At 43.0% G+C, this 26,152-nt stretch overlaps 1 protein-coding gene across 1 annotated transcript in view; it reads right to left on the minus strand.

Annotated features, from left to right (window-relative positions):
• The window catches only part of GDAP2 (ganglioside induced differentiation associated protein 2), a 61,289-nt gene extending 41,104 nt beyond the window's left edge, over positions 1-20,185 (minus strand). Inside the window, exons 1-5 of the mRNA XM_056117394.1 lie at positions 20,010-20,185; positions 19,130-19,269; positions 11,896-12,049; positions 11,378-11,466; positions 4,874-4,950 (exon numbers count right to left, since the gene is read on the minus strand). Of these exons, the coding sequence (XP_055973369.1) occupies positions 4,874-4,950; positions 11,378-11,466; positions 11,896-12,049; positions 19,130-19,269; positions 20,010-20,185 (636 nt within the window). The remainder of the gene's footprint in view (positions 1-4,873; positions 4,951-11,377; positions 11,467-11,895; positions 12,050-19,129; positions 19,270-20,009) is intronic.
• Between the last annotated feature and the right edge of the window lie 5,967 nt (positions 20,186-26,152).

The raw sequence follows: 26,152 nt of genomic DNA on the forward strand, positions 1-26,152 counted from the left end.
TCCTGGCTCTGCACTCAGGAATTACTCCTGGCGGTGCTTGGGGGACCCTATGGGATGCCGGGGATCAAACCCAGGTCAGCACGTGCAAGGCAAAAGTCCTACCCCGCTGTGCTATGGCTCCAGCCCCAAGATTTATATTTCATGACTTTTATCCTTCCTTTTACAAGTTTTTGCAAAAACAACAAAAAGAATTCTACTTTAAAGTGAAACTCATAGGCCAGGAAATCAGCCCGGAAGGCTCTGGGGCACGTGCCTTGTATGTGGAGGTCCCTGAGTGGCACCCACGCCTACCATGGAAGCAGCGTTCTTGCCAAAAGCCAAACTGCTATCTTTTCATTTCCACGCGGGTAGGCTCACTGCAGTGACCCATTAAGTTTTCGAAGTTTCCCTGTATCTTGGAACATTCTGCTTTTACATCATCTAGGAGTTATTTTACTATTACTCATTAATTATTTCCAACACTACTTAAGAAAAATGGGCTAAACTAGAATAAAAAGAAACTAAAGGAACGATGAAGTTGCTTAGGATAATTCCCCTGCCACAGAGGTGGGGAGGGGGGTAATGGTGGTGGGAATTGCACACCAGTGAAGAGACAGGTGCTGAAACACCGTATGACTGAAAGCCAATCGTGAACAACTTTGTAACTGTATATCTCACTGTGGTTTAATAAAAAAAAAAAAAATTAAAAAAATTAAGTCATTATCCATCACATTTTTTTTTTCCTTTTTGGGTCACACCCAGCAATGGTCAGGGGTTACTCCTGGTTCTGCACAGGAATTACTTCTTGGTGCTTGGGGGACCAGACAGGATGTCGAGGACAGAACCCGGGTTGGCTGCGTGCAAGACAAACGCCCTACCCGCTGTACTGTTGCTCCGACCCCTCCATCACTTTTTTAACTGAGTCACCCAGAGTACTGCACCATTTTTCAGTGTCGATATATAGAAGGCATTTACTGTAAATAAGTCGTATAATTTATAAAAAAGCAGCAGCTAAAAAAAAAATGAAGATCTACATTCAGAAAATCATGAATTCATCAATACAATCGAAGAATATTTTCATCACCCCAGTGCCTCATTTGTTTCCCTGGATTTGCACATGCCGGGTATTTCATGACAGTGGATTACAGCAGAGAGCGCTAGGTCATATCAGGGCTCAGGGATGCCTGTACCACTTGTGCGAGGATGCAGCTTGGTTCCCAGCACTGCCAGACTCCCCATTACCACAGGTGTAGCACTGGCAGCCCCCAGGGGCACCCTGGGTACGGCTGTGGTGCCCCCTTGCACTCCTGGGCCCAAGAAACGTCACATGGCTGGGCTGAGCAAGGAACCACCTGCCTGGTTTGGGGCCCACTAAGCTTTGACTGGGAGACTGCATCCCCCACCCTCCCACCCCCCCAATCCTACCCAAATGGAATATAACACGTGGCCTTTTGTGCCTAGCTTCTTTCAGCTAGCACGATGCTTCCAAGGACCATCCACCTTGCAGCAAATATCAGTATACACTTTCCCATAGGCCAATAATACCATATGGTCTAGGCCACACCAGCAATTAATTGATTCCACTTTTTGACTATCAGGAATAATGCTAATGTGAACAGTCACTCACAAGTTTTTCTGTGGACTTGCTTTTGAATCCTCTCTATCTAAATTTGACAGTCCCTGTCCCTGTCCCTGTCCCTGTCCTCCCGTTGTTCATCAATTTGCTCGAGCGGGCCCAGTAACGTCTCCATTGGAGACTTTGTTGTTACTGTGTTTGGCATATCGAGCACGTCACGGGTAGCTTGCCAGGCTCTGCCGTGCGGGCGAGATACTCTCAGTAGCTTGCCGGGCTCTCAGAGAGGGGTGGAGGAATCGAACTCGGGTCGTCCATGTTGGCTGTGTGTAAGGCAAATGCCCTACCGCTGTGCTATCGCTCCAGCCCAAATTTGACAGTGGGATCTCTAACTCCTGGCTTGACTTTTCAGTTTATGATACTCATGCAATAAGGTCTACTTGGTACAAAGAGGTCTGTTGTGTTTGAATTCTTACCGACATGCCTATGAAACTGTTCTGTTATTCCTTTATTCCTCAATAAACCATTCACAAATAACCAAAGGGGGAAAAAAAAGAAAATCCTTTTTAAAAGACACCTTTGGATCTACATGATAAATATTGCTGACTACTGGCTTTTGGGATGCACCAGGGTTAGGGGCACCCACACACTGCCAGGGCACTGAGGGCCATGCTCCTTGCATGGCATCTGCCCCACTGTTGGCTGGGTCCTCACTGGGCTGGAACCGAGAAGGGCAGGAGCCTCCTCTTACTCTGCATGTCCTGCGCAAGAACAACGGCTGATGCCCAGACTCGACTCTGTGCTTCAGGCTGGGCAGTACGATGGCCTCACCATCTGTCCCGATGCTCCTGCCTACGATCCGGCACACTCCAAATGGAATCTTTCTCCTGCTTCTCTCCTCTGGCTGCCTTGGTGGGGGCATCGTTAACTAGCTGTCTGCATTTACGACCAGAGACTACAGCTGACTTTGCTGGGGACCAACAGGGACACATCTTGGTGGTGCTCGGAGGCCTCTAGAGTCGCACCTGGAGAAGCAGGTCAGAGTCGGCCTCTCCCGAGCTCTGACCCCGCCCTGCGTCTCCTCTTCACGCTTGTCACCAGCCTTTCCCTTCCAACCTCTCCTCTAAGTGGAACTACCAGTCAGGCCTTATCTCTTGTCTGTGTAAAAACCCCTAAGTACGTTTCTGTATGGTCCTAATGTCTATGTTTCTTCACAGCCTAAGTGACAAGGCCCAAGCTCAAGACCACAAGTGGAACTTTGAGTGACCTGCCAGGCTGTTTTTCAAATCTGCTGAGCCGTATCTCACATTTTATCACTAGCAACAATACACCTTTTATATTAATCTTTTTGTTCATGCTCATACTGTCACTTGCCTCTCCCCTGGAAAATTTTATTTATAACAATTATTTTAACTTACATACCACTTTCTATGGAAAGTATCCATAACCCCAAGCCCAATGGGAATAATGTGGCCCTAAGTTTCCTGTATCTCCCTCAGGGCAATCTCAGAATGATCTGAATGATCTGTCTCCGGCAGTCTCCTGCCCCCGCGCCTAGCTGTCCTCACTGGGGCCCATTGGAGGGGAGCGGGTTGAGCTTTCCTCCCTGCCCCGACCAGGGCTCTGGCAGCCGAAGACCTCCAGGATCAGCCACCACCACGCTGAGACCACTCTCCGCACACATGAAGGTACTGGCAGAGAGACAAAGCCATGTGGGTTCCGGGGCCGAGATCTCCAAGCCTACTCGGATTGGAGTCGAGCATCCTCCACCCAGATCCTCCAAATTCCAGTAGGTGGGGGTCACATCCACCAACTGGACCCCTGGCGCCATGTAATCCCATCAGCGGCCAAGACTCAGAGACTATAAAAACCAGCTCCCGGAACCACGTGGCCACATTCGCGGCCGCGCGACATCTTATTATGACATCTTATTATCTCATTCCTACTTTGACAAACTGGCAGGCTACCAAATGTAGTCTGCCCACACGGCAGAGTCTGGCAAACTCCCCGTGGCGTACCCAATATGCCAAATACCAGTAACAATGATGGGTCTCATTCTCCTAAAGAGCCTTGAATATAATCTCAGGGCTAGGATGAAGGAGACGTTACTGGGGCCTGCTCGAGGCAATCGACGAATAACAGGGTGATTTGTGATTTGTGATCTGTCTCCACCGAGAGTTGAGTTCTTCTTCTTTTTTTTTTCTTTTTGGGTCACACCCCACGATGCACAGGCACTGCCTCAGGCACTCAGGAATTACTCCAGGCGGTGCTCGGGAGACCACATGGGATGCTGGGAATAGAACCCGGATCAGCTGAGTGCAAGGCAAATGCCCTACCCACTGTGGTACTGCTCCAGCCAAGGAGTCGAGTTCTTTTAATAGTGTCCACAACTTGTTCTTTGGCATATTCCCAGGAATTAGCAGAGGAAACCCGATGATTGTTAGACACGCCATAAAAACTCGCTAGATGATGGCGAGAGGAAACGGGTGAAATGAGAGAGGCAGCAAACAAAACAAAGGAGTCTGATTCTGGTAAATTCCAAACGTTTTCAGGATCGTGTATGCAACCACATATACTTCGAATAAGAATTTCAAATGCATTAACTCACTTAACATAAAACTTCCATGCTGTAAGGACCAATGATATTTCTATTCTGTCAAAGCCCAGGGAAGTGAAGAAATTAGGCGAGGACACAAAATTGGAAAATTGGGCAGGATGAATGGGAGCGAGCACAGTGAAACAAAGTGAATAGGCATATGAAAGAACTAATCGTCTAAACTGGCCCTAAAGTAAATTAGAAAAATATTAAAACCTAATTGTATGTCACTGTCCTCCCGTTGTTCATCGATTTTTGCTTGAGCGGGCCCAGTAACGTCTCCATCGTGAGACTTGTTGTAACAACAACAATTATATGTAACAAAGCATAAATTCCCATGCTTGCTCAGTGCCAGACCTGAGGCAGAGCTGTCACCTGTGTCCAGGTCAGCGGACACCAGCCCTTTCTCAGGTCAGCGAGGTTCCCCTCATGTTACACAGACACCCAGGGCTCGTGTGACGGCCTACGAGTCACCACGAGGAGCACAGCAGAACAGCTGCACCTTACAGCATCTCACTGAAAGACAACAGGTCGGCAGTGAAGAAAAAGAACAAAACCCTTCTTCTTGACTTGATTTTAGGTCTTTTTCAACAAATGGTAAGCCCTGCTACCAATAAATGCACAGATAATTAGGATTTGCCTGCTGGCAAATCAGCTAATAATAAGACAAATGTAAACACAAGTAAAAACAAGATTCAAAGAACACAACATTATCAGCAAAATACCTCTTCGAGTTCAGAGACAGCAAATACTACTTTTTCAATGCTTTCCCCATGAATCTCTAGGAATCGCCTTACGGTGCCTGAGGAAAAAAGAAAGATGATTCAATAAATAAAAAAAATCACTTATGTGCAAAGAAAAACAAACTTAAGGGTATCGTTTTTGTGAGGATCATTCCTCAATTTATTCAAGTCTCTGCTGGAATACAAATTATTGTGAGGTCTACCAAAATTACCTTTTTTTTAGTTAACAACATTTTTTTCGAATAGCCGTGAGAGACCATCACAAAGCTGTTCATGACTGGGTTTCAGTCATTAAATGATACAACATCCATCCCTCCACCAGTGGACCTTCCCCACCACCGATGCCCTGTTTCCCTCCCACCACCCCCAACACCCCTCCTCCACAGCCTGCCTCCATGGCAGGCACTTTTCTTCTTTCTCTTTCCTTCTGTGCTTTATGCTCTGCAAAAGGTACTAAGAGATCATCATGTTTGTTCAGGTCATTCAGTATTTTTATCAGGATGGTAAGGCTGCAGTAGCTTTTGTAACTGGGTGGCAACTTCGGGGCGTGGGCATGACTGCTGAGGCTTCTGGAAGAACACGGAGGTGGGGGAAGGTAGCCCACCCTAACGCCGAGAAAGCCTGATTTGTGATTTCAGTCACAAAATCCACATACGCAAATTTTCAGCAGATTATATCTTGGTGAGTTCCTTCCTGAGACAGTGGAGTCTGGCCAGGGCATGGTGGGAATTTTGGATTGTGGAAGCAAGCGGCTGCCAGGGACTCTGCCGGGTGGGCATCAGGCTGGCCTGCCCCCTTGGATTTAATCCAGTCTGTTCAGCCTGGCTTGGGATTAAGATTAACTGTGGCTTTTAATCTCTTTCAAGATTTATTTATGGGTCTCTGAAGCAATGCTGATAAACGAGCTTGAACACCAGAGCCGGAGGTAATTTGTGGGCATGGCTCCCATCTACCTAACTTTTGTCCCTTTAAGTTCTTGGGAAACTTGGTTCTGAGTTGTTGGGGTCCAGCCAAAGGCACAGTGGCAATTTTGGGGTAACAGGAAGCCCGAAGGCACCACCAGGCTGCAAATGCACTTGCCCTGTGGATACAGGTTGACCTGCTGGCAGCACCGCACCCCAAAAATTGCTCTTTAAAAATTCTTTCCTGATTTGTTTTCCTCAGGGAACTCTTGGGCCATTTCGTCGCATTTCCTGTTCACTAGCTCTCCTCCCTGCCCACTCCACTGCCCCATTGCTAGAATGAGCACCAACAATGAGCGCTCTATTTTATTTACTGGTCTCTGCCTGGGTCTAAAATAGTGCCTGGCAAGGGAAGGCACTGATTCTGGAACAAAGTCTCCCTGACGCAGCACACTCTGCTCACTACCTGGGCCAGCGTGTGATCAAAACGATCTATCGGGGGCCTTTTCCCACTGCCCAGTTAACAGCGTTAGTTCTCTGGCTCAGCCCTTTCTCACTGTCAAAAGCCCATTCAGCAAAACTGAATTTCTGTTATTGTTTCCAGCTTTATTCCTGAACAAAGGCCACACCCAGCTGTGCTCAGGGCCTACTCCTGGTTATGCACTCAGGGGTCACGCCTGGCAGTGCTCTGGGAGCACCATCTGGAGTGCCCGGGGATCAAAGCTCTCGGTTAGCTGCCTGCAATACCCACTGTACTATCTCTCTGGCCTGTAGATCTGACTTTTAAAAAACATCTACAGGGGGCTGGGAGCAATAGCACGGCGGGGAGGGCATTTGCCTTGCACGCAGCCAACCTAGGTTCGAATCCCAGCATCCCATATGGTCCCCCGAGCACCGCCAGGAGTAATTCCTGAGTGCGTGAACCAGGAGCAACTCCTGTGCATTGCCAGATGTGACCCAAAAAAAGAAAAACAAACAAAGAAAAAAAATCTACCAAGCTTCTTCTATCTTTTCAATTTTTTTAAGTCTATGTATTATAATTACCTATTGTTTGTCATGATTACATAAATATAGACATATAACACTCTACTATACACACTAATACACACACACAACGGATTCGTATTTTCTCTTCAGCACACTAATTTTCTGGTCAGGCATTAACCCCAAATGCTGAGGGCTCACAAATCTTTTTACTCTGTTTTCTGAACGAAATAAATTCCCTACTGCCTACATAGCATATCCACCCAGGAAGTTCAGTGAACTCACATTCCAAATGTTCAGACCTGGCTCAACAGGTCCAAGCTTTATTTCCACCTTTTCCTTGCAAAGCTTGTTCTTTCTCTCAGACAACACACAATCCTCACTTTTGCTAGAATTTTAATTTTTTTTTTCCACCTTCACCTTTTCCCTTATCCTGCATTTTCTTAACAATCTCCTTAAATTCGATTGCCAATATTTCTTAGATGCGTTCCTTCTCTTCCAGCTGCTCTGAGTCGCTTAATGTTTACAAAGTCTCCGGTAAAAAGCTCTTAAACTCCATGTTAAGCCCTTAAACTCTTAAGCTCCATGTTTCTTTCTTTTCCAAGTCTATATATTCAGGGCTGGGAGATGCTTCAAAGAGCTGAGCTCATGCTGTGCACGATGGAGCCCTGGGTTTCATCCCCAGCACCAGGCGTCAGAGCGGGGAGCATTTCCCCCCACCTCCCAACTCCAAAACAAGAAAAAAAATGACAAATCTGCACATTCATCCTTGCCTCACTGACCTAGTTTGCTCCTTCTCGGTCCACACACGGTGGTGCTCCACAAACAAACAAGACTCCCATTACTGACAGGGAGGTAAGATTCAAAGTCCCGAGCGTGGCTCTTCAAACTCTGACCCAGGCCATACTCTGACCCCTAGGCCCCTTCCTCTTAATCCTACTTCCAGTTACTTCACCCATAAACATTGTGCTTCGGTGAAATTAGCTTCTCTTTTTTAAAATGGGGCTGGAGCAATAGCACAGCGGTAGGGCGTTTACCTTGCACGCAGCCAACACGGCCGACCCGAGTTCGATTCCTCCGCCCCTCTCGGAGAGCCCAGCAAGCTACCGAGAGTATCTCGCCCGCACGGCAGAGCCTGGCAAGCTCCCCGTGACGCATTCGATATGCCAGACACAGTAACAACAAAGTCTCCAATGGAGACGTTACTGGGCCCACTTGAGCAAATCGATGATCAACGGGAGGGCCTTTACTTTACTTTACTTTTTTTAAATTCCAGCCATGCTACCTTTCCTTACTGGATAACCTCTAACCATTCACTGGCCCTAACCTTTCCTGACTGAATTCCAATTTACTTTTCAAGGTCCATTCTGATCCACCTCTTTTGTGTGGGATTCCATGATGCTCTGCTAATAAGCCTGTTAGCAACTATTTCTCACAGCATTTTATAGCAAGACTATAAAAGGTAAAGGTAAAGGCCCTCCCGTTGATCGTCGATTTGCTCGAGCGGGCCCAGTAACGTCTCCATTGGAGACTTTGTTGTTACTGTGTCTGGCATATCGAATACTCTTGGTAGCTTGCCGGGCTCTCCGAGAGCAAGACTATAAACTTTTTAAAAAACTATATAGCTTATATTAACTTATGGGATCTATTACACCTTAAAAATAAGAACAGTTATTATTCAATATGCCAAAAACAGTAACAACAAGTCTCACAATTTGTTGTGAGACGTTACCGGTGCCCGCTTGAGCAAATCGATGAACAATGAGAGGACAGTGACAGTGATTGTTCAAAAGGAACTCGTAATTGAATTAACCTCTTACGACTCTGTTTATTTTCACATTATCCAGCTGTGACAACTGTAACTGGAGAAGCTAAAAAGCAGAGAAATTTATTCAAGGACTTGGCAAATATTTGTAATTCTTCCTGTGAGGCAACACGTACAGTTTTGATTGCCCTAATTATTCTGCTTTAATAATTAATAAAAATTTTAAGTGATTTTCTCCTATCCTATCTATTTTGGTACCAACTTAATTTTTAATTTAATGTCTATACATAATCATCACTAGCATATATATGTATGGGATTTATTTTGGAAGACAAGTAACCAAACTGAATTCCTACAGGAGAATTAATTTATCGGTGGAATTTTGCAGAAAAGAGAAATGAAAGGATCAAGTCATGACTATAACACTGAAGTAAAGTCTGTCACTCCAGAGACACACGAAAGAATCTCGGAACCGAGCAGCTCACTGAAGAGATTGCTCCAGACCCCAATTATTAAAATTTTAGAATTCAAGGAGTGTACGGCCACCTGCGGACGTGTGACATCATATGCTGTTCACAACAAGCAATACAAAATAAATTGTCTGGCATTGCAGACAGGTTTGAGCGGTAGCGGGAAAATTCCAAATAATAACGGTGGGACTGGTGTCAAAATATTGAATGTAATCAAAGTAGAGAGAGAGTATTGTGGAAATTGTCTACCACACGGGCAGGGGAAAGGTTGGGATTGGGTGAGGGGTGGTTGGATACTGGGGATTTTGGTGGCGTAAAGTGTGCACTGATGAAAGGATGGTTGGTTGAGGACTGCATGACCAAAACTCAGACATGAAAGCTTTGCAACTGTATCTTACAGCGATTAAAATAAGTAGATAAATAAATAAATAAATAAATAAAGTCTGTCACTCCAGACTATTCCTTCCCAAGTTTCAGCTGGGCAGTATGCCTTGTAACCAATTTGAATTACATATCTAAATTTCAGTAAAAATCCTATAATTGCTAAGGATAACACCGGACACATTAAAATGTCTACTCTGGAAGCAAAAGAATAGGGTTTTTTTGTTTGCTTCTTTGATTTGGGTCTTTTTCCTCACCACGGTCTCCTTTCTTATATAGTAAATCTAACCCACAGTTTTGCTGAATGAATAATTAACCTGTTAAATTTGTTTTAATGCAGATTTTTTAAGAGTTTTTCAGAAGAACTGAATTACTCATGAACCAACAAAAAATTAAACAGCTTTAAGGCACTCATGAAGACATTACCTAGGTTTCAAATGAAATCATTTCTTTTCATAGGCTAATTAGTAACAAAGTTCTTGGTACTAAAGATTTAGAATTATATGATTAGGTCTGTTGATGGCCCATATATGCCACAAAGGCCAACAAGCCATTTATTTGCCAAGTGCTCAGAAAATTTTTGAGCAAAGGGCACAGTTATCTATGTTTTGCTGCTAGATTTATAGTGTAATAAGTCCAACAGGCCTTATAAAATGTAACTTAGGTTTCCCCTTTTTTTTATTCCTGCTTATCTTAAACCCTTTTTCATTCCGGTTTATCTTAAACCCTCTATGCTAAATAAATTCCTAAAAATTTTTTCATTAAAATCTTTTATCCTTAACTGTTACTCTTTAACTGCTATTAGAATTAGTGCTTAAGCTAATATCGCATCACACAGCAAGTAGTCTACTTGGGGTCACAGAGTTAGAGTTAGATGAAAGAACCGGGAACAAAACCCAGTTTTCTTGACTCTTTCCTTTTCTACAAAATGATGCTGCCTCTTTAAATTTTCACTCTTTTAGCAAGAAATGGAGACAAGAAAGATGGCATTAAAGAAAGTCTCTGCATGAGAAGAGGGCCAAGTTAACTTAAAAAAAACTTTCTATTACAAGCAATCCTATCTCAAGTAGGATCCTTTCTTCCTTGATACTTGGTCTTAAACCTGCCTTCACTAGCTGGAGACCTTCGCTGTAACAATGCTTACAAGGACTTGGGGCACTCTGAGATGTTAGAGGGAGGAACTGGGCAAGGATGGAGTAGAACTTTCTTTCCTGAGATACTAAGTGTAGCTTCAGCTGAGTTCCAAACACCTAAAGAACTTCCACAGGCTTCCTCTGTGCTGCAGTAGCACTACAGCACAGAGGAAGCCTGTAATCAGGCTGGCATGTGAAAATGGGCTTCGTGAGGCTCAGCGATGTTTCTCTTTAGGAGAAAAAACACTGATGTTAAACTGTGGGCCCGTCAGTTTGTCCCATGTCTCATGAAACATGGGCATTATACACACAACTCTCCTTGAGTCTGAATTTACATAGAATATCCTGGGGTCACAGAGGCTCTGAAGCCAAGCATCTTATTTGTGTATCACACATAATGCATTTCAATTTATAAAAATTAAGTCCTGTCTTTTTTTAAAAATCCAAATGTAGGTTTTCATTTCAAAATGCCACAGACCGTAAAGTTTACAAACAACTTGGCCATTATCAAATCTATTTTGACTCCATTATTTCAGCCTGTTACCATTATTTGAATTATTCAAAAACCCAACAAATGCATTACCACTCTACTTGCTTGGTATTATCTTCAATTTTCGTAGATATGCTTTTAATCCTTTAATTAAGTGGATAAAAATGCCAACCGAAGGATGTAAACTGAGAACTCCGCAACTTGCCAATACAAAGATCCCTCTAGGGTGTCACAATTTACTAGTACGTCAACAAATTTTCTTTGGCTACAACTATTTAGTGATGAAAAAAATGTTTTTAAAAACTGATTGTGCAGTACCCATCCAAAGTGACGTGCCAGCTCTGCGCAGCGTGTGACTTACGGAGTGCTATGTGAGTTGCATCCTCTAAGGGATAACCTCGTTTTGCAGAATTGATGACACAGAACCCAACAGAAGACATTGACTGCTCTCTGAAATCAAACAGAAAACAGAGAGATGGCATTACCAATATTCATAGTACAAACAAAACAAAACGTAACTGAAAAAAGCAACTCAATTTCCCCTTCCCATTCATTCAAGAAATTTACTGCAACAGTTAGCCCACTCACCACTTAATAATTGCACTAATACAAAACTTAATTGAAAACACTTCCAGCAAAAACTGAGCAAAATGGTAACATCTTGCTGAAAGGTGAAAATCCGAAGTCCCTCCGATCTGTTCCTTTCACAGTGCCTTGTGTGTGTTTATCTGCTCTGCTAAGTCTGAGAAGATAATTCTATCTCAGGGTCCTCCTAAATTGTCAAATCCTTCAAAATTTGACTTCTACAGATCCATTTCCTTTTCACACCAGCCTTTCCCAGCGCCTCGGGTTCCTGCCCGGGAGAGAGGGACGGCATACTTGGCCAACTGGAGCACGTTTCTGTAGCAGCTGTACAGGGAACTCTCGGCGGCTGTGCGGTACCGGCTCTTGTACTTCGGTCCCACGGTGTGAATGATGAACCGAGCAGCTAAATGAAATCCTTTCGTCAATTTTGCTTCCCCTGTCCGGCAACCTGGGAATAAAGGAGTGTATACATGAACTGTGGAGGAATTAGGAAAACAAAAGCGTAACATTCACGACACAGAGCCAGTGCTGATAACTGCAACAATTTCAGCTGAAAACATGGGCTGAACACAGACATGTATCTGTTTTCAAAATGAAAAAAAAAAAAAAAAAAAGAGCACCAGGATAGAGTGACAAAAGGAATGGAAGACAACAAAATGTCATCGTTAAAATTTCGGAAGACAGTTGGGACTCACTCATTTAGCAAGCTGAGAAACATAACTGTGTGCAGAAATTGCGTGAAAACCTAATATAGAACATTCTGGTCTAAACTGAAAGGTAGTACTGGAGTCTAAACAGATTGGTGTGATTCTAATTCTGAGTTTACCACTTTCCTGCTGGGGATATTTTGGGGTAGGGGCTTGGTCCTGCCATGCCTCAATTTCCTATTTAATAGGGACATTAGTAAGTATTTCAGAAGAACAAATCAATATGCAACGTTGCTGTCACTGCAAACATTAGAAAGATTCAAGTAATCAAAGGCCTTGAAGCAAGGAAAGGCCGTGATGTGTGTGGAACTGGAAGGAGGTGACTGGGTTCACAGTTTCCACGTTAACGATTACGTCAGTCAACAAACCCTCCCTGGCCAGTGCTGCAAGGGGAAGACTTCTTTATCGCCAGGGCAGCAGGAAGGAGATACACGCAGGAGAGGTCGTACGAGACAAACTTTGTACTAGTTTCTCAACTCCAGAAGTCTGGGCAAAACTAAAAAGGCATTCTGTTCCCATGTTCAACTCAACAATGATGGCAGACACTCCTGACACTAGAGGCTCAAACCAAGAAAGCTCAGACTGTGGGAACAAGAAGACTCCCCTCAAATGATAAGGCACCTGCTTTGTCATCTGTTTCTAGATGCACCAAGTAGTGACTCTTACTGCCACACCACACACTTCTCAGAGCTTCCCTCTTAAATCCTGATGCCATGGCATCAGGAATATCTCCAATAAAAGGAAGGCAAAATAAAGTCCCCAAACTCAACAGTGCAAAGAAAGAAAATGTTAAAAAAAACCCAAAATTTTCCTATACAATAATTACTACCCTCTGAAAAGTATGAGAAGGTATTGTACCTCCAAAATCAAATCAGAATGTCATAAAAAAATATGAAAGAAAACAGGAAATGGGACTTACATAACTTAAAATCGGGTAAAAACTATGACAGCAGATGTAAAAAGTTCAATAGGTTAAGCGGACCCATTCTGGAAGATTTGAAAAAATCCTTCAGAAGATAAAGGCAAAGAGATAAGAGACTTGACAACTGGAGGGTTAAAAAAATAAGTCACAGTGTTCAAAATGATTTCTTCAAGGAGAGAGCAGATAATACAAAAAGGCGGAAATCATTAAAAACATAATAAAGGTGAAACAAGAAATGTTCTGGGACAGAGGAAATGTGCTTTGGTACTCAAGGACCTCACGCAATACCCAAACCCCCCATTAGCATATGTGTTACTGAGAAATTAAGAGCACAAAAGACGGAGCTTTAGAACTAGATTCCATAGTTAGAACTAGATTCCAAAGTCTGCAGAAGTGCTGAGGTCCAGACGGTGAAGTACAGCAGCAAGCGCCAGCAGGCTGGCAGCTCTCAGCACTCGGAACAACCCAGGGAGCCAAGAAACGGCTGCATGAGAGAATGCAGGTGCCCGTTGGTATCCTGGCTGGGGCGCAGGGGGTATGGCACTACCGACAGGTTAACCTGGGCCCGTGGAGCAAGTCCACTGGCAGCCTGACTGTGCCCCTCATTCTTCCTGATACCCCAAACCGCTGCCGTGCCTCTGACTGGACTCCAACAACTCAGGACCAAGTTTCCCATGAAATCACACCGCCAAAAGTTAGGTATGTGAGATTCACACTCACAAACCACCTCCGGCTCATTCATACAAACTCGTTCATCGGCCCTGCTTCAGAGATCCATAAACAAACATCAAAAGAGGTCAGAAGTCACAGTTAATCTTGAACCTGTGCAAGGCTATGCAGATGGAGTACATCAGAGAGGGGCAGGTTTGCCAGTGCCCACCTCCCCCAAGTCCCCCTTCGAAGCAGAGTCCCTGGCAGCCACTTGCTCCCGCAATCCAAAATCGCTGCCACCCTCCTGGCTGAACTCCACCATCGCGGGACGGACCTTACCAAGATATTAATCTGCTGAAAATTTGGCTAGCTGGGTTTTGTGACTAAAAAAAATGTATTATCAATGTTAAACCCTGATCAAAAGATTTATAGTTTAGATGAAAAAGCATTGTTTTTACAGGATCTCTCAAGGTTGGGATGGGCTACATCTCCCCCACCTCCCTGTAGTTCCAGAAGCCCCAGCAGTCATGCCCACAACCCAAAGTCACCACCCAGTTGCGAACCATAATGCACAAAAGGAGAGAGAAAGAGCAAGAAGAAAGGTGCCCGGCACTGAGGCAGATGTGAGGGGGGGAAGGGGGAGAACTGAGGACATCGGTGATGGGAAACGTACACTGGCGAAGGGATGGGTGTTAGATCTTTGAATAACTGAAACCCGATCATGAATAGCTTTGTGGTGGTCTATCTCACAGTGATTCAAAGAGAGAGAGAGAGAGAGAGAGAGAAAGAGGAGAGAGGGAGAGAGAAGGAGGGGGAGGGAGAGAGAAAGAGAGACAGAGAGAGAACATAAGACATACACAGATGATCAAATTCTTAGAGAAGAAACCAGAGCATACCAAGAACAGCATCCAATTTTTCCAGAGAAACAATAAAAATAACAGAACAAGGCCTTCAAACTCTGGAAAATTATTTCCAGCCCAGATTTCCAACTACCTACCCATTAAACATAGGATATGTGTGTGTGTGTGTGTGTGTGTGTCTGTAAAATATAGTATTAGGCAATAATCCCATTGAGTGTGGGGGACGCACACATGTGTGTGCATATATGTATGCATGTAAAAAATGGTGCTGGAAAATAATTCCACATATTTGACTTGACTGAGAGGAGAGTTCCAGTTATGTCTGGGGACGGTTCAGTGGCCCAAGTGCTGCCTTGCAAATGTGAACCCCTATGTTCTACTCCCACCACATAACATAAGTCAGATGCACTGTCCTTCAGGACCCTGTCACCAAGTAAGTCACCCCTGCGACCAAGAAGTGCACAAAGACCATGAAGAGAGCTGGTGGCCCCAGCAATGACAAAAGCAAGCCCCGCATCCAAGGCAGGTGACCTCCTGCACAGCAGCACCAACCAAAAAAGGAGGAAAGAGAAATTTCTACAGAATCATTGATAGTCTGGGACTAAATGAAAGAAAGGGACAAGATTAAAGAAACAAGATTAAAGAAACACTAAAAACAATAAAAATAACTAAGAGGACAAAGAACCACCAGCTCCGAGCACATCTCTTCGATTCCACTGTTCTTCCTGCATTAACATATGCCTCAGAGACCTGGGCCCTACACAAACAGGATGAGAACGCTATTCGGGTCTCTCAAAGAGGAATCGAAAGAGCTATGCTTGGAATATCACGTTTCACTCAAATGAGAGAACGAATCCGGAGTTCTGACATCCGTCGACGATCAAGAATCAGGGACGCTGTCTCATTTGCCAAGGTGTCAAAAATCAGATGGGCTGGACACGTAATGAGGTTTACAGACAACCGCTGGACTAGAGCCATTACTGACTGGATTCCACAGGACATCAAAAGATCACGTGGACCCCCCGCTACAAGATGGTCAGACTTCTTCGTCAAGACCCTGAATGATCGGTTTGAGGCTCTGCATATTCCTAGAATGAACAGATGCCTTTGGGCTACGCTAGCACGCAACAGGGATGAATGGAGACGTTACTGGCACCCGCTCGAGTAAATCGATGAATAACGGAGGATCAAGTGATCAAAAACAATATTTCCCTTTCCTTCCTTCCTCCCTTCTTCCCTTCCTTCTTTCCTTTCTCTTCTTTCCTCCCTTCCTCCTTTCCTTTGTTTTGGTTTTTTAGCCAACCTGCATGTTCAGGGCTTCCTCCTGGCTATCTACTCGGGAATCACTCCTGCTGGGGCTCAGAGAACCTTATGAGATGTTGGGGATCAAATCCGGCCCAGTCGTATGCAAAGCAAACGCCCACTGCACTACGGCTCTGGTCCAAGCAATCTGTCTTCTAATCAGCTAGGGACACTATTTAGGTAATAGCAGTGTTGCGGTTGAATACTGGTTTAACGAAATTTTCAACAGACCAATCTGAGGAAGCGAAGGTGGAGGAAAATGCATACATGTTCTGTAAATGCATGAGAGTTCACTCTTTAACTTCCACAAAGAGAAGTCAGAGGGGAAAAAAAATCACTACAATAATTTCAGCACATTATTTGTAAACAGATGGTAAATAAGATAAAGAATTAAGAAAAACTAAATAAACATTTTCAAAGTATTAGTCCCAGAAGAAAAGAAATTGGAAGTAGAAGAAGGGAGGGTAGGGACGAGTTTTTGCACTTTGACATTCTGATATAAAATAATACTCATAAAAGAGGAAAGTGAGGAAAACTAATTCAGCACAATTTGAGGTGGTCATGAAACCAAATTTTGATTTGAGAAATGGTAATTAAAATGTAAGCACTTTATCCTGTCCCTCTTTACAGAAACGATAAACGAGTCATAACTCAGCATCAATTATTGAGGAAGGCTCCAAGAATGTTACCTAGTAAACGTGGATGGAGCTGATAAAATTGAAGACATCATCGTTAATTTAAAATTACTGATTCAGACAAGGACTGAGAACTGTTACACAGAACAGTATGTGAATGCGTGATGAGTAACTAGATATTCAAAAGCTAAGTAACACCATATAGACCGCTTTCAGTTACAAGAGAAAAGATTAAAACTCTCATCACACTAACGCAGAGTTGTTTCAACAGCAGAAGTGGCATATTTAGTGGTTCAAGCAAATCTTATATATCTTCTAAGAGGTATTAACTTGAAGTACACAACTCAGTGCAATGTCTTCATCAAACAGAAGTTAGATTTGCTTCTGTTAGATCTAACTTCCATTTTATATGACGAAGGGGACAAAACCACAAACTAACAGGCACCTCGGGTGAATCCGATAAACTCAGTAGATGGGCATCTGGAAAAGGTCTGGCCCAGTTCTGACTAAATAAATCAGTCAGAAAATGAACTGCGCTGGATATACAAAAGAAACAAAGAGCTCGAAGGATAAGATGCAATGTGTGGTTTGGATCCAGTTCAAACTAGCAGCAGATGATCCTTTGGGTGATAATGTTTTACCTAGATAAACAAACACCCTCTTATATGAGAAGGGTGTCAGCCTGGGTTTTCCTTCCTTCCTTCACTGGGGATTTTATACTTTTAGAACATGTTCAACTCCCTGAAAACCTATTAACTCCAGTCCTGTCATCGTTTTTCTTCTCTGACTCGTTTTCAAGTCAATTCATACATTTAAACACCCTTACTCTATCATCCAATGTCTTCTGCTATTCCTCCATCTTTCTATCATCTACAAACTTGGTAAAGTAAAATCGTCATCGTTTGCTAAGTTACTGAAAACGTTTAAAAAAAGGAAAGAAAAAGGACAGGACTAAGTCTTAGCCTTTTAGTGCACATTAATCATCACTCTAACAGGTTGGCAATGATTCACTAAACAATACAACTGGGGCCTCTGGATGACACTAGTCTGAACACCCTGTGACACAGTCAGTAAAAATACTGACTAAACACTTAAGCTATGCTTAGTATTTAACAATCATTCTTTAACCTAATTTCCACACTATCATCCCTCTTGTGTTTAAATAACAACACAAGGTTTCTAGGCTTGTAATTTAAGGAAACAGGTGCAAAGAAAGAAGAAAAACAAGATCCTGAACTTTTTCTGTTCCTATTTCAAATAAGCATTTGCATTTTGGTTTTATTCAGAAATAAATTTCACTTCAGAATTTCAACATGTACTGAGAAGTGTATAAAAAAAAAATTCATGATCAATGTTAAATCATGATCAAAAGATTTCCAGCTTAGATAAGAAGCACTGTTTTTACAAGGATTATCTGTATATGAAAATATCCAGCCAGGAACAACCTATCAAATCACCGACAATATTTACCAGAGATGCATGTTGAAAGTAGACTATGGACCGAACATGACTGCCACTCAATGCCTCTTTTGCAGACCACAACACCCAAAAAGGAGAGAGAAAACAAAAGGGAATGCCCTGCCACAGAGGCAGGGTGCGATGGGGGGGTGGGGTTGGGAGGGATACTGGGATCCATGGTGGTGGAAAATGGGCACTGGTGGAGGGATGGGTACTAGATCATTGTATCATCGAAACCCAAGCACAAAAATTTGTAAGTCTACAACTGTACCTCATGGTGTTTCACTAATAAAAATATAAAAAAATTTTAAAAAAAGATCCTGGAACACACAGAGAGGCATTTTACAGAGAGTCGAGTTTCAGTTCATAACACAATGTGAAGTTTAAAATTTTTTTTTTGTTTGTTTTATTTCGGGGCCAGTCAGCGATGCTCAGGGCTTACTACTGGTTTTGTGCACAGGGATCGCTCCTAGAGGCTCAGGGGATCAAATGGATGCCAGGGTAGAGCCTAAACCCAGGCTGCCTGCATGCAAGGCAAGTACCTACTGAACTATTTATCTCTCCAGCACCATAGCACTGTCCTCCCGCTGTTCATCGATTTGCTCGAGCGGGCCCAGTAACGAGTCCAATGAAACTTATTGCTACTGTTTGGCATATTGAACATGTCATGGGTAGCTTGCCGGGCTTCGCTGTGCAGATGAGATAGTCTCAGGAGCTTGCCGGGCTCTGTGAGAGGGGCAGAGGAATCGAACTTGCATCGGCCGCGTGCAAGGCAAACGCCCTACCTGCTGTGCTATCTCTCTCTCTCTCTCTCTCTCTCTCTCTCTCTCTCTCTCTCTCTCTCTCCAGCACCTTCAAAAAAAATTATTTCACATAGCAACAATAAAAATAAATTTACATAGCTTCCTCACCTGCAAAGCATTCTTTTTCAAGGTAAAAGGTGTCAAAATAATTATTTTCCAAATGATAACAAACCTAAGAAATTTCAATCACCTTTAAGTTTCTGGAGGTCCTCCTTCAAATCAGGTCCTGCGAGCATGAAGATACTCTCTGACACGGGATTCTTATCGGTAAGACTTTCATTGCTGGTATTCACAATAGCTGTACAGTTCAGTAATGCCACATCTCCTTTCCTGAGGAAACAAGAAATAACACTCATGTGAGAGGAGAAGAAGGTAGGTAAGAAAACTAGTTTCTAATTCTTACAAAAATCTATCCTTATTCCTTTACGATCTTGATTTGTTAGCTTATAAACTATGCAAGAGTAAAAAAGTAGCACTCTTTCTTTCTCTTTTTCTATATATGTGTCTATATATCTATACGTATAGACACATATATCTATTCCTATATACAGATATATTAGATAGATAGATAGATAGATAGATAGGTATATCTATCTATACAATAGCCCACTGGAGGGCTGGAGCAATAGCATAGCGGGTAGGGCATTTGCCTTACATGTGGCCGACCCAGGTTTGATTCCCAGCATCCCATATGGTCCTCCCAGCACCATCAGGAGAAATTCCTGAATGCAGAGCCAGGAGTAACCCCTGTGCATCGCAAGGTGTGACTCCCCCCAAAAAAAGCAAAAAAAAAAAAAATAGCCCACTCGAAAACCAACACAAAAATCAACTAATGAACTGATAAACGAAATGTGTTAAATTATACAGTGGAATATCATTTGGCCTTACAAAGGAGCAAAACATGTATTCCTATTACAACACGGATGAATCTTAAAAGCATTGTGCGAAGTCACAACTGATTCTAGTCACATGAAATAGGCCAGCCTACAGAAACAAAACGTAAATTAGCAGAAGGCTAGGAGTTACTAAAAGAGTTTAGAAAAAAAGTAAGAGTTGAATCCAAGTATTACCAAAGAACCACTTTTCCATTAATATCTTTGTTATAAAGGAAAGGTGATCGAATAGGCTCTTCCTGAGGCATCTCAGCTGCTGTGTCTGGGGCATTCAGTTCATCTTCACAGGAGCTGCCCCAGGCTGGAAGCGTTTCCACATCCACAAACTGGGAAGGGGCACCCAGGGGATCCATGGGACGGGAAACGCCGCTTCCACAAGTCCTCAGCGAGTCAATATCCACTGGAGAATTCCGCTTCAGAGAAAAGAAAGGGTTGTTTAACAAACACAGATACTTTACTTCTATTAGAGGAAACAACACAACTCTATTGTCAAGTGCTTTAATTGTGCACTGTATGATTATAATCACAGTCCACAAAAGGCAGAGGAACAAAGGCATGTGGGTCCCGGGGCTGAGATCTCCAAGCCTGCTCAGATCGGGGCTGAGCATCCTCCCTCCAGATCCACCGTCTTCGAGTAGGCAGGGGTCACACCCACCATCTGACCCCCAGCGCTTTGTAATCCCATCAACGGCTAAGACCCAGAGACTATAAAACCCAGCTCCCAGAAAAGAACAGCACAGAGTCTCCTGCCCCCACGCCTGGCTGTGCTCGCCAAAGCCCCTTGGAGGGGGGCGGGTTGAGTTTCCCTCCCCGCCCCAAACAGAGCTCCGGCAGCCGAAGACCTCCAGAACCAGCCACCACCATGCTGTGGCCACTCTCCACACGCATGAAGGTACTGGCAGGGGAACAAAGGCATGCGGGTCCCGGGGCTGAGATCTCCAAGCCTGCTCAGATCGGGGCTGAGCATCCTCCACCCAGATCCACCATCTTCCAGTAGGCAGAGGTCACACCCACCATCTGACCCCCAGTGCCATGTAATCCCATCAACAGCCAAGACCCAGAGACTATAAAACCCAGCTCCCGGAAGTGCGCGGCCGCATTTGCAGCATCTTATTATCTCATTCCTACTTTGGACAACCTGGCAGGTTACCGAATGTTACCTGCCCACATGGCAGAGTCTGGCAAACTCCGTGTGGTGTACCCAATATGCCAAATACCAGTAACAATCATGGGTTTCACTTTCCTAACCCTGAAAGAGCCTTGAATATGGCACTTTTTAAAATCTCAGGGCTAGGACGAGGGAGACTTTACTGGGGTCTGCTCGAGGCAATCGATGAACAACAGGATGGTCGTGATCGTGTTAGTCCACAAAAATCAATGTATAACAAAGATTGCTACAGCTTTAATTTTTTTAATCTTTAAAACAGATTTTTTTTAATGTGGTAAATATCACATTCTTTTTTTTTTAATTGAATCACAGTGAGATACACACTTACAAAGTTGTTCATGACTGGGTTTTAGTCACATAATGTTCCAACACCCATCCCTTCACCAGTGTACATTTATAACCACCAACGTGGCCAGGTTCCGTCCCACCCACCTCTGCCTTCCTCCATGGCAGGTGCTTTCCCTCCCGCCTTTTCTCTCTTTTTAACAGCTTTTCTAAAACGGGAAAAGGGATTAGTTAGGTATAAACTCTTTTCAAAAAATTCCAGCCATAAAATAATCCCAAGGTCCCACTAGTCCTACTTCCCAGAACACAAGATCATTCACTAAACACAACGTGTCTGCTTGTGTGTGTGTGTGTGCGCGCGCGTACACGTATGTGTGTTGGGAGGAGGGCGAGGGGGCTCTGGGTACTTCAAAATAGACAAAGATAAATGATATGTACAATTTGGGGCAGTCTAATCATGCGACAAATCAATTAAGACAAAGAGATGGAAAGATTGCTGCAATTAAGTCGCAGTAAAGAAAAGTCTGCACTAAATATAGGTGATAAAGGAACATGGGTTTGGCAGCCCAAGGAAGAATGAGTAGGACTGGACACTGGACGGGGTGAGGCATATGAGACACTGATGTGGTAGAACGGTTGTCCTGAAAGCAGAAATTAAACGAAGTGGGTGACTGGAAGACGCAGTGAAACACTGCAGAGAGGTCATGGGAAACTAACATGTCAAAAGTGCATTTAACTTGCCAAGCAGGCAGACGGCTGCTTCTGGCAATTCAATAAATCTCTATAAGCATCTACTCGGTGTCAGGTATTGTTTCAGGGTCTGGAGATAAAGCGATGAGAAAGGGAGAGCAAGTTCCTTACTTAATTTAACTCACTGAACTTAAATATCCTAGAGAGAGGAGGGAGATAAAAGATCAGCATGCCGGCAGAAATCAGACTGAAAGACCGGATGGAGGCAACACAGAGAAAAAGTGGTAACTGTACAGGGGGCTCAAAAAAGGGAGAGAGCAAGCTATGAGAAGTTCTGGGGAGTGTTTCAGGCAGAGAAAACAGCAGTGTAAATACCCAAGGGCAGGGAGGATCTTGGTGTTTTCCCCAAAGGACAAGATCTGTGTGGCCAGAGCCCAACGAAACAGCTAAGGAGCTGTAGGTGATGAGGTGGTGAGGGTATGAACAGATAAAGCAGTTTGCAAATGTTTGCAAGATGTTTAGCCCTCAGTCTAAACATCACAGGAACCTATGAGAGAATCCTGATCGAGACTATTTTTCTAGAAAGGGTATTTTATTTACTTGGGGTGGGAAGCCAACAGTGGCAGTGCTCAGGGCCACTCCCAACGCAGCACACAGGCAGGGGTCACCCCAGCGGTGCACAAAGAATCAGGCCAGGCCAGCGATCAAGCCTGGGGTTCCCACTGCTACACGTGTGCGCTCCAGCCCTTTGAGCTACCTCTCCAAACCAGATAAAATAACAGTTCAAAAGATTATTCTATCAAGAGGGAAGGGAAAACAGTAAACAAACTGTAGTAGTCGGATGAGACTATGTTGGAAAATGTTGAGAAATGGTAAGATTTGGAATGTGTTTTGTAGTTTCTTTCAAACGAATACAAAGCAACGGTGTAGCTGAAAAACAAGGTATTTTTCTTTTCCCGGGCGTATGCATTTACTGCTTGAATGTCCGCTATGCAAGGTCAAGTATTTATTTCAGATAAAACAAAGCTAGAGCTCAGAAGGCAGCTGGAGCTGCCTACTGAAATTTGGAAGTCTGAGCATACTAGCACAAAGCTATGAGACAAGATTACTGGACAAGGTTACCTAAAGATTAAGTGCAAAGAGAGAAAAAAGAACCAAGGGCAAGTCCTTGGGCAAAATGTAGATGTCTGAAGGAAGAGTCCAAACAGGAGAGCACAAAGGACAGACTAAGAAGATAGAGGAATATCAGGAGTATTTCAAGAAGGCTGGAGAGAGAGACTGGAATTAAGGTCCCTGCTGTGATCATGGCCAAACTCAGTTCGATCCCCAACCCTTCAGAATGGACCTCTGAGCACCACCAAGAGTGACCCGTGAGCACAGAGCCAAGAAAAAGCACTGAGGACCTCTGGGTGTGGGCACTCCCTCTGTGCACAGAGAAAAGAGAAAGCCTTTCAAGAACGCAGGCTCTGAAAAGGATCAGCCAGAGTAAAACACTGCTGGGGCTAAAGGCTCAGTAACTGACAGTAACAGGAACTCACAGATGATCAGGAAATGTAAAGTCCTTACTGCAGATTTTCTGTAAGTCCCTGATGTTTGTTGTCAGAGCTAAGAATAAACATGCCTTTCTACACCAAATTCCTTAGTGCTCCTTGCTAAAATGAGAGGTAGGAAACGTGATAATCCAACAATCTCAGAAAGGCCTTGGAGATTATGCTTGATAAAGCTGTATGACAATTCTATCTCTATGCGTACAGAATGCGTTTGTATCTTCTGCATGTCTCAGACCAAACCGGTCCCTTACTCATGGGAGGTGTATGACTGAGCACTGACGTTCTCTTTTTTAAGTTGAAAAGAGAACAAATGCACACCACACTCAGTTCCCATGGTTGAACTGCCTACAGCTCAATGGAATGAGACTTCTCATAAAATCATAATCTCGAAAACTCAAAAAAAAGTTTTTAATTGATTTTTACTAAAAACACTGATTTACAAACTTGTTCATTATGCAGCTGTTTCAAGCATTTAGTGTTACAATACCATCAGTGTCACCTTTCCTCTACCAATATCCCGTTTCGCTCCCAATCCCAACCTTTGACACGTAACAAATTTACTTTATATTGCTTATTCCAAGAAAAGTTTAAGAACTGGCAAATAAAATGATCAGAAAATAAATTAGTAAGAGCCAATTAGTGATTATTATATGGTTTTGACCTATGTAAGACAATTAAAACTATTTAATGCAATATAAAAATGTCTATCCTCATCTAAAACTTATGAATTTTTGGCTGCAATAAATCAGGCTGGAACTTTTAAACCATCGTGTAAAAAAATTTCTTTAGCCACTACTTTAGTTTCCATTTGATTAACTTGACACCAACTTTATTTTTTTATTTTTTATTTTTTTGCTTTTTGGGTCACACCTGGCAATGCACAGGGGTTACTCCTGCCTCTGCACTCAGGAGTTACTCCTGGCGGTGCTCAGGGGACCATATGGGATGCTGGGAATCGAACCTGGGTCGGCCGTGTGCAAGGCAAACGCCCTACCCGCTGTGCTATCTCTCCAGCCCCTTGACACCAACTTTAAAGATAAAATTACATATTTAAAATAAAATTTTCCCAGGTTGAAGAGATAACACAGGGATTAAGGTGCACACCTGGCCTGCAGTAGACCCTGAGTTAAGGTCTGATTCCCAACACTGAAAAAGTCCCCAGGACAAAGTCAGGAGTAGCCCTCAGGCACCCCTAAACAATAAGTAAATTAAATTTTCTAAGTGATACCTACTTATAAGACATTTGAAAAATGCCAACATGTAAGGGAGGAGAGCTCTCGAGTTTTAATATATTTATTTAACTATCCTGTTTTATCTTAGAGAAAAAATCATTTTGTATGTATAATTTTGAATGTAGCTTCATTAGTATTTTAAGGTATATAGTCTCACCCGCAATTACAATGTGAGGCAGATGCAAGGTAGTATAAAGTCAGAACGTGGGTTCTGTTATTGAAAGCAATGAATTTGGATCTGGGACCCCCCCCCCCCCCACCACCAACACACACACACACAGAATAGTAATATTATCCTTGACCTAGGTTTTCATATTTCTAAAACAAGTCTAACAGACTCCTAGGGTTATTGTGATTTAATTATTTAATTTCTACTAAAATTTCAAAGCAGAGCAATTGGCACAGAGGAAGGCACAATACAAGTTAACTGCTGTAACTTGTATTTTGTATTTGAGCAGTTGTAAAAGTCATAGGTAAATCTTCCCCTTTGTCATGGATCAAAAGGCTTGCTTTTGATCCAAAAAGTCTTTCAACAAACACCAAGTAAGATAGACATAAACGACTGGATTTAGATACTTAAAAAAAAATAGCCCAAAAAAAAATACTTAAAAAAAATACTTAAAAAAAAAGATAGACATAAACGACTGGATTTAGATACTTAAAAAAAAAAGATACTTAAAAAAAAAAAGATACTTAAAAAAATTGTAAAGGTAAAGGCCCTCCCGTTGATCGTCAATTTGCTCGAGCGGGCCCAGTAACGTCTCCATTGGAGACTTTGTTGTTACTGTGTTTGGCATATCAAATACTCTCCGTAGCTTGCCGGGCTCTCCGAGAGGGGCGGAGGAATTGAACTCAGGTTCAATTTTATTTTATTTTATTTTATTCAATTTTATTTTATTTTATTTTATTCAATTTTATTTTATTAAAAAAATTTAAAAAATTAAAAAAATTATTTTATTTTATTAAAAATTATTTTATTTTATTTTATATTATTTTATTTATTTTATTTTATTTTATTAAAAAATTAAAAAATTATTTTAAAAATTGTAATAATTTACCAATCCCTAGCACCCTAAAAGACATTTCTCTGATTCTGCTGCAGGATTCCTGGGGCGGGAGTGGGGAGTCATATAGCTGATGTGGAAATAAATGTAGGTAACGCAGGTTTTCCTATGCCAGTTAGTCCCTCCATTTTAGCAATTTTTTGGAATATCCTCGTTTCAGCTGTCATCCTTAATAAACCGAGCTGGTCTGTGTAACTAGCATGATGCAACAGAAAGGACAGAGCGTGATTCTGAAGTGTCTCGAGACACTGTGGTTGCTGCCACCCTCTTTCTGAGCCGCGTGTTCTGGGGAAGCAGTTCCCAGGACCTGAGGACACTCAGGCAGCCATGG

The sequence above is a fragment of the Sorex fumeus genome, unplaced genomic scaffold, assembly GCF_029834395.1.
Source record: "Sorex fumeus unplaced genomic scaffold, SorFum_2.1 ptg000001l, whole genome shotgun sequence".
Taxonomy (NCBI): Eukaryota; Metazoa; Chordata; class Mammalia; order Eulipotyphla; family Soricidae; genus Sorex; species Sorex fumeus.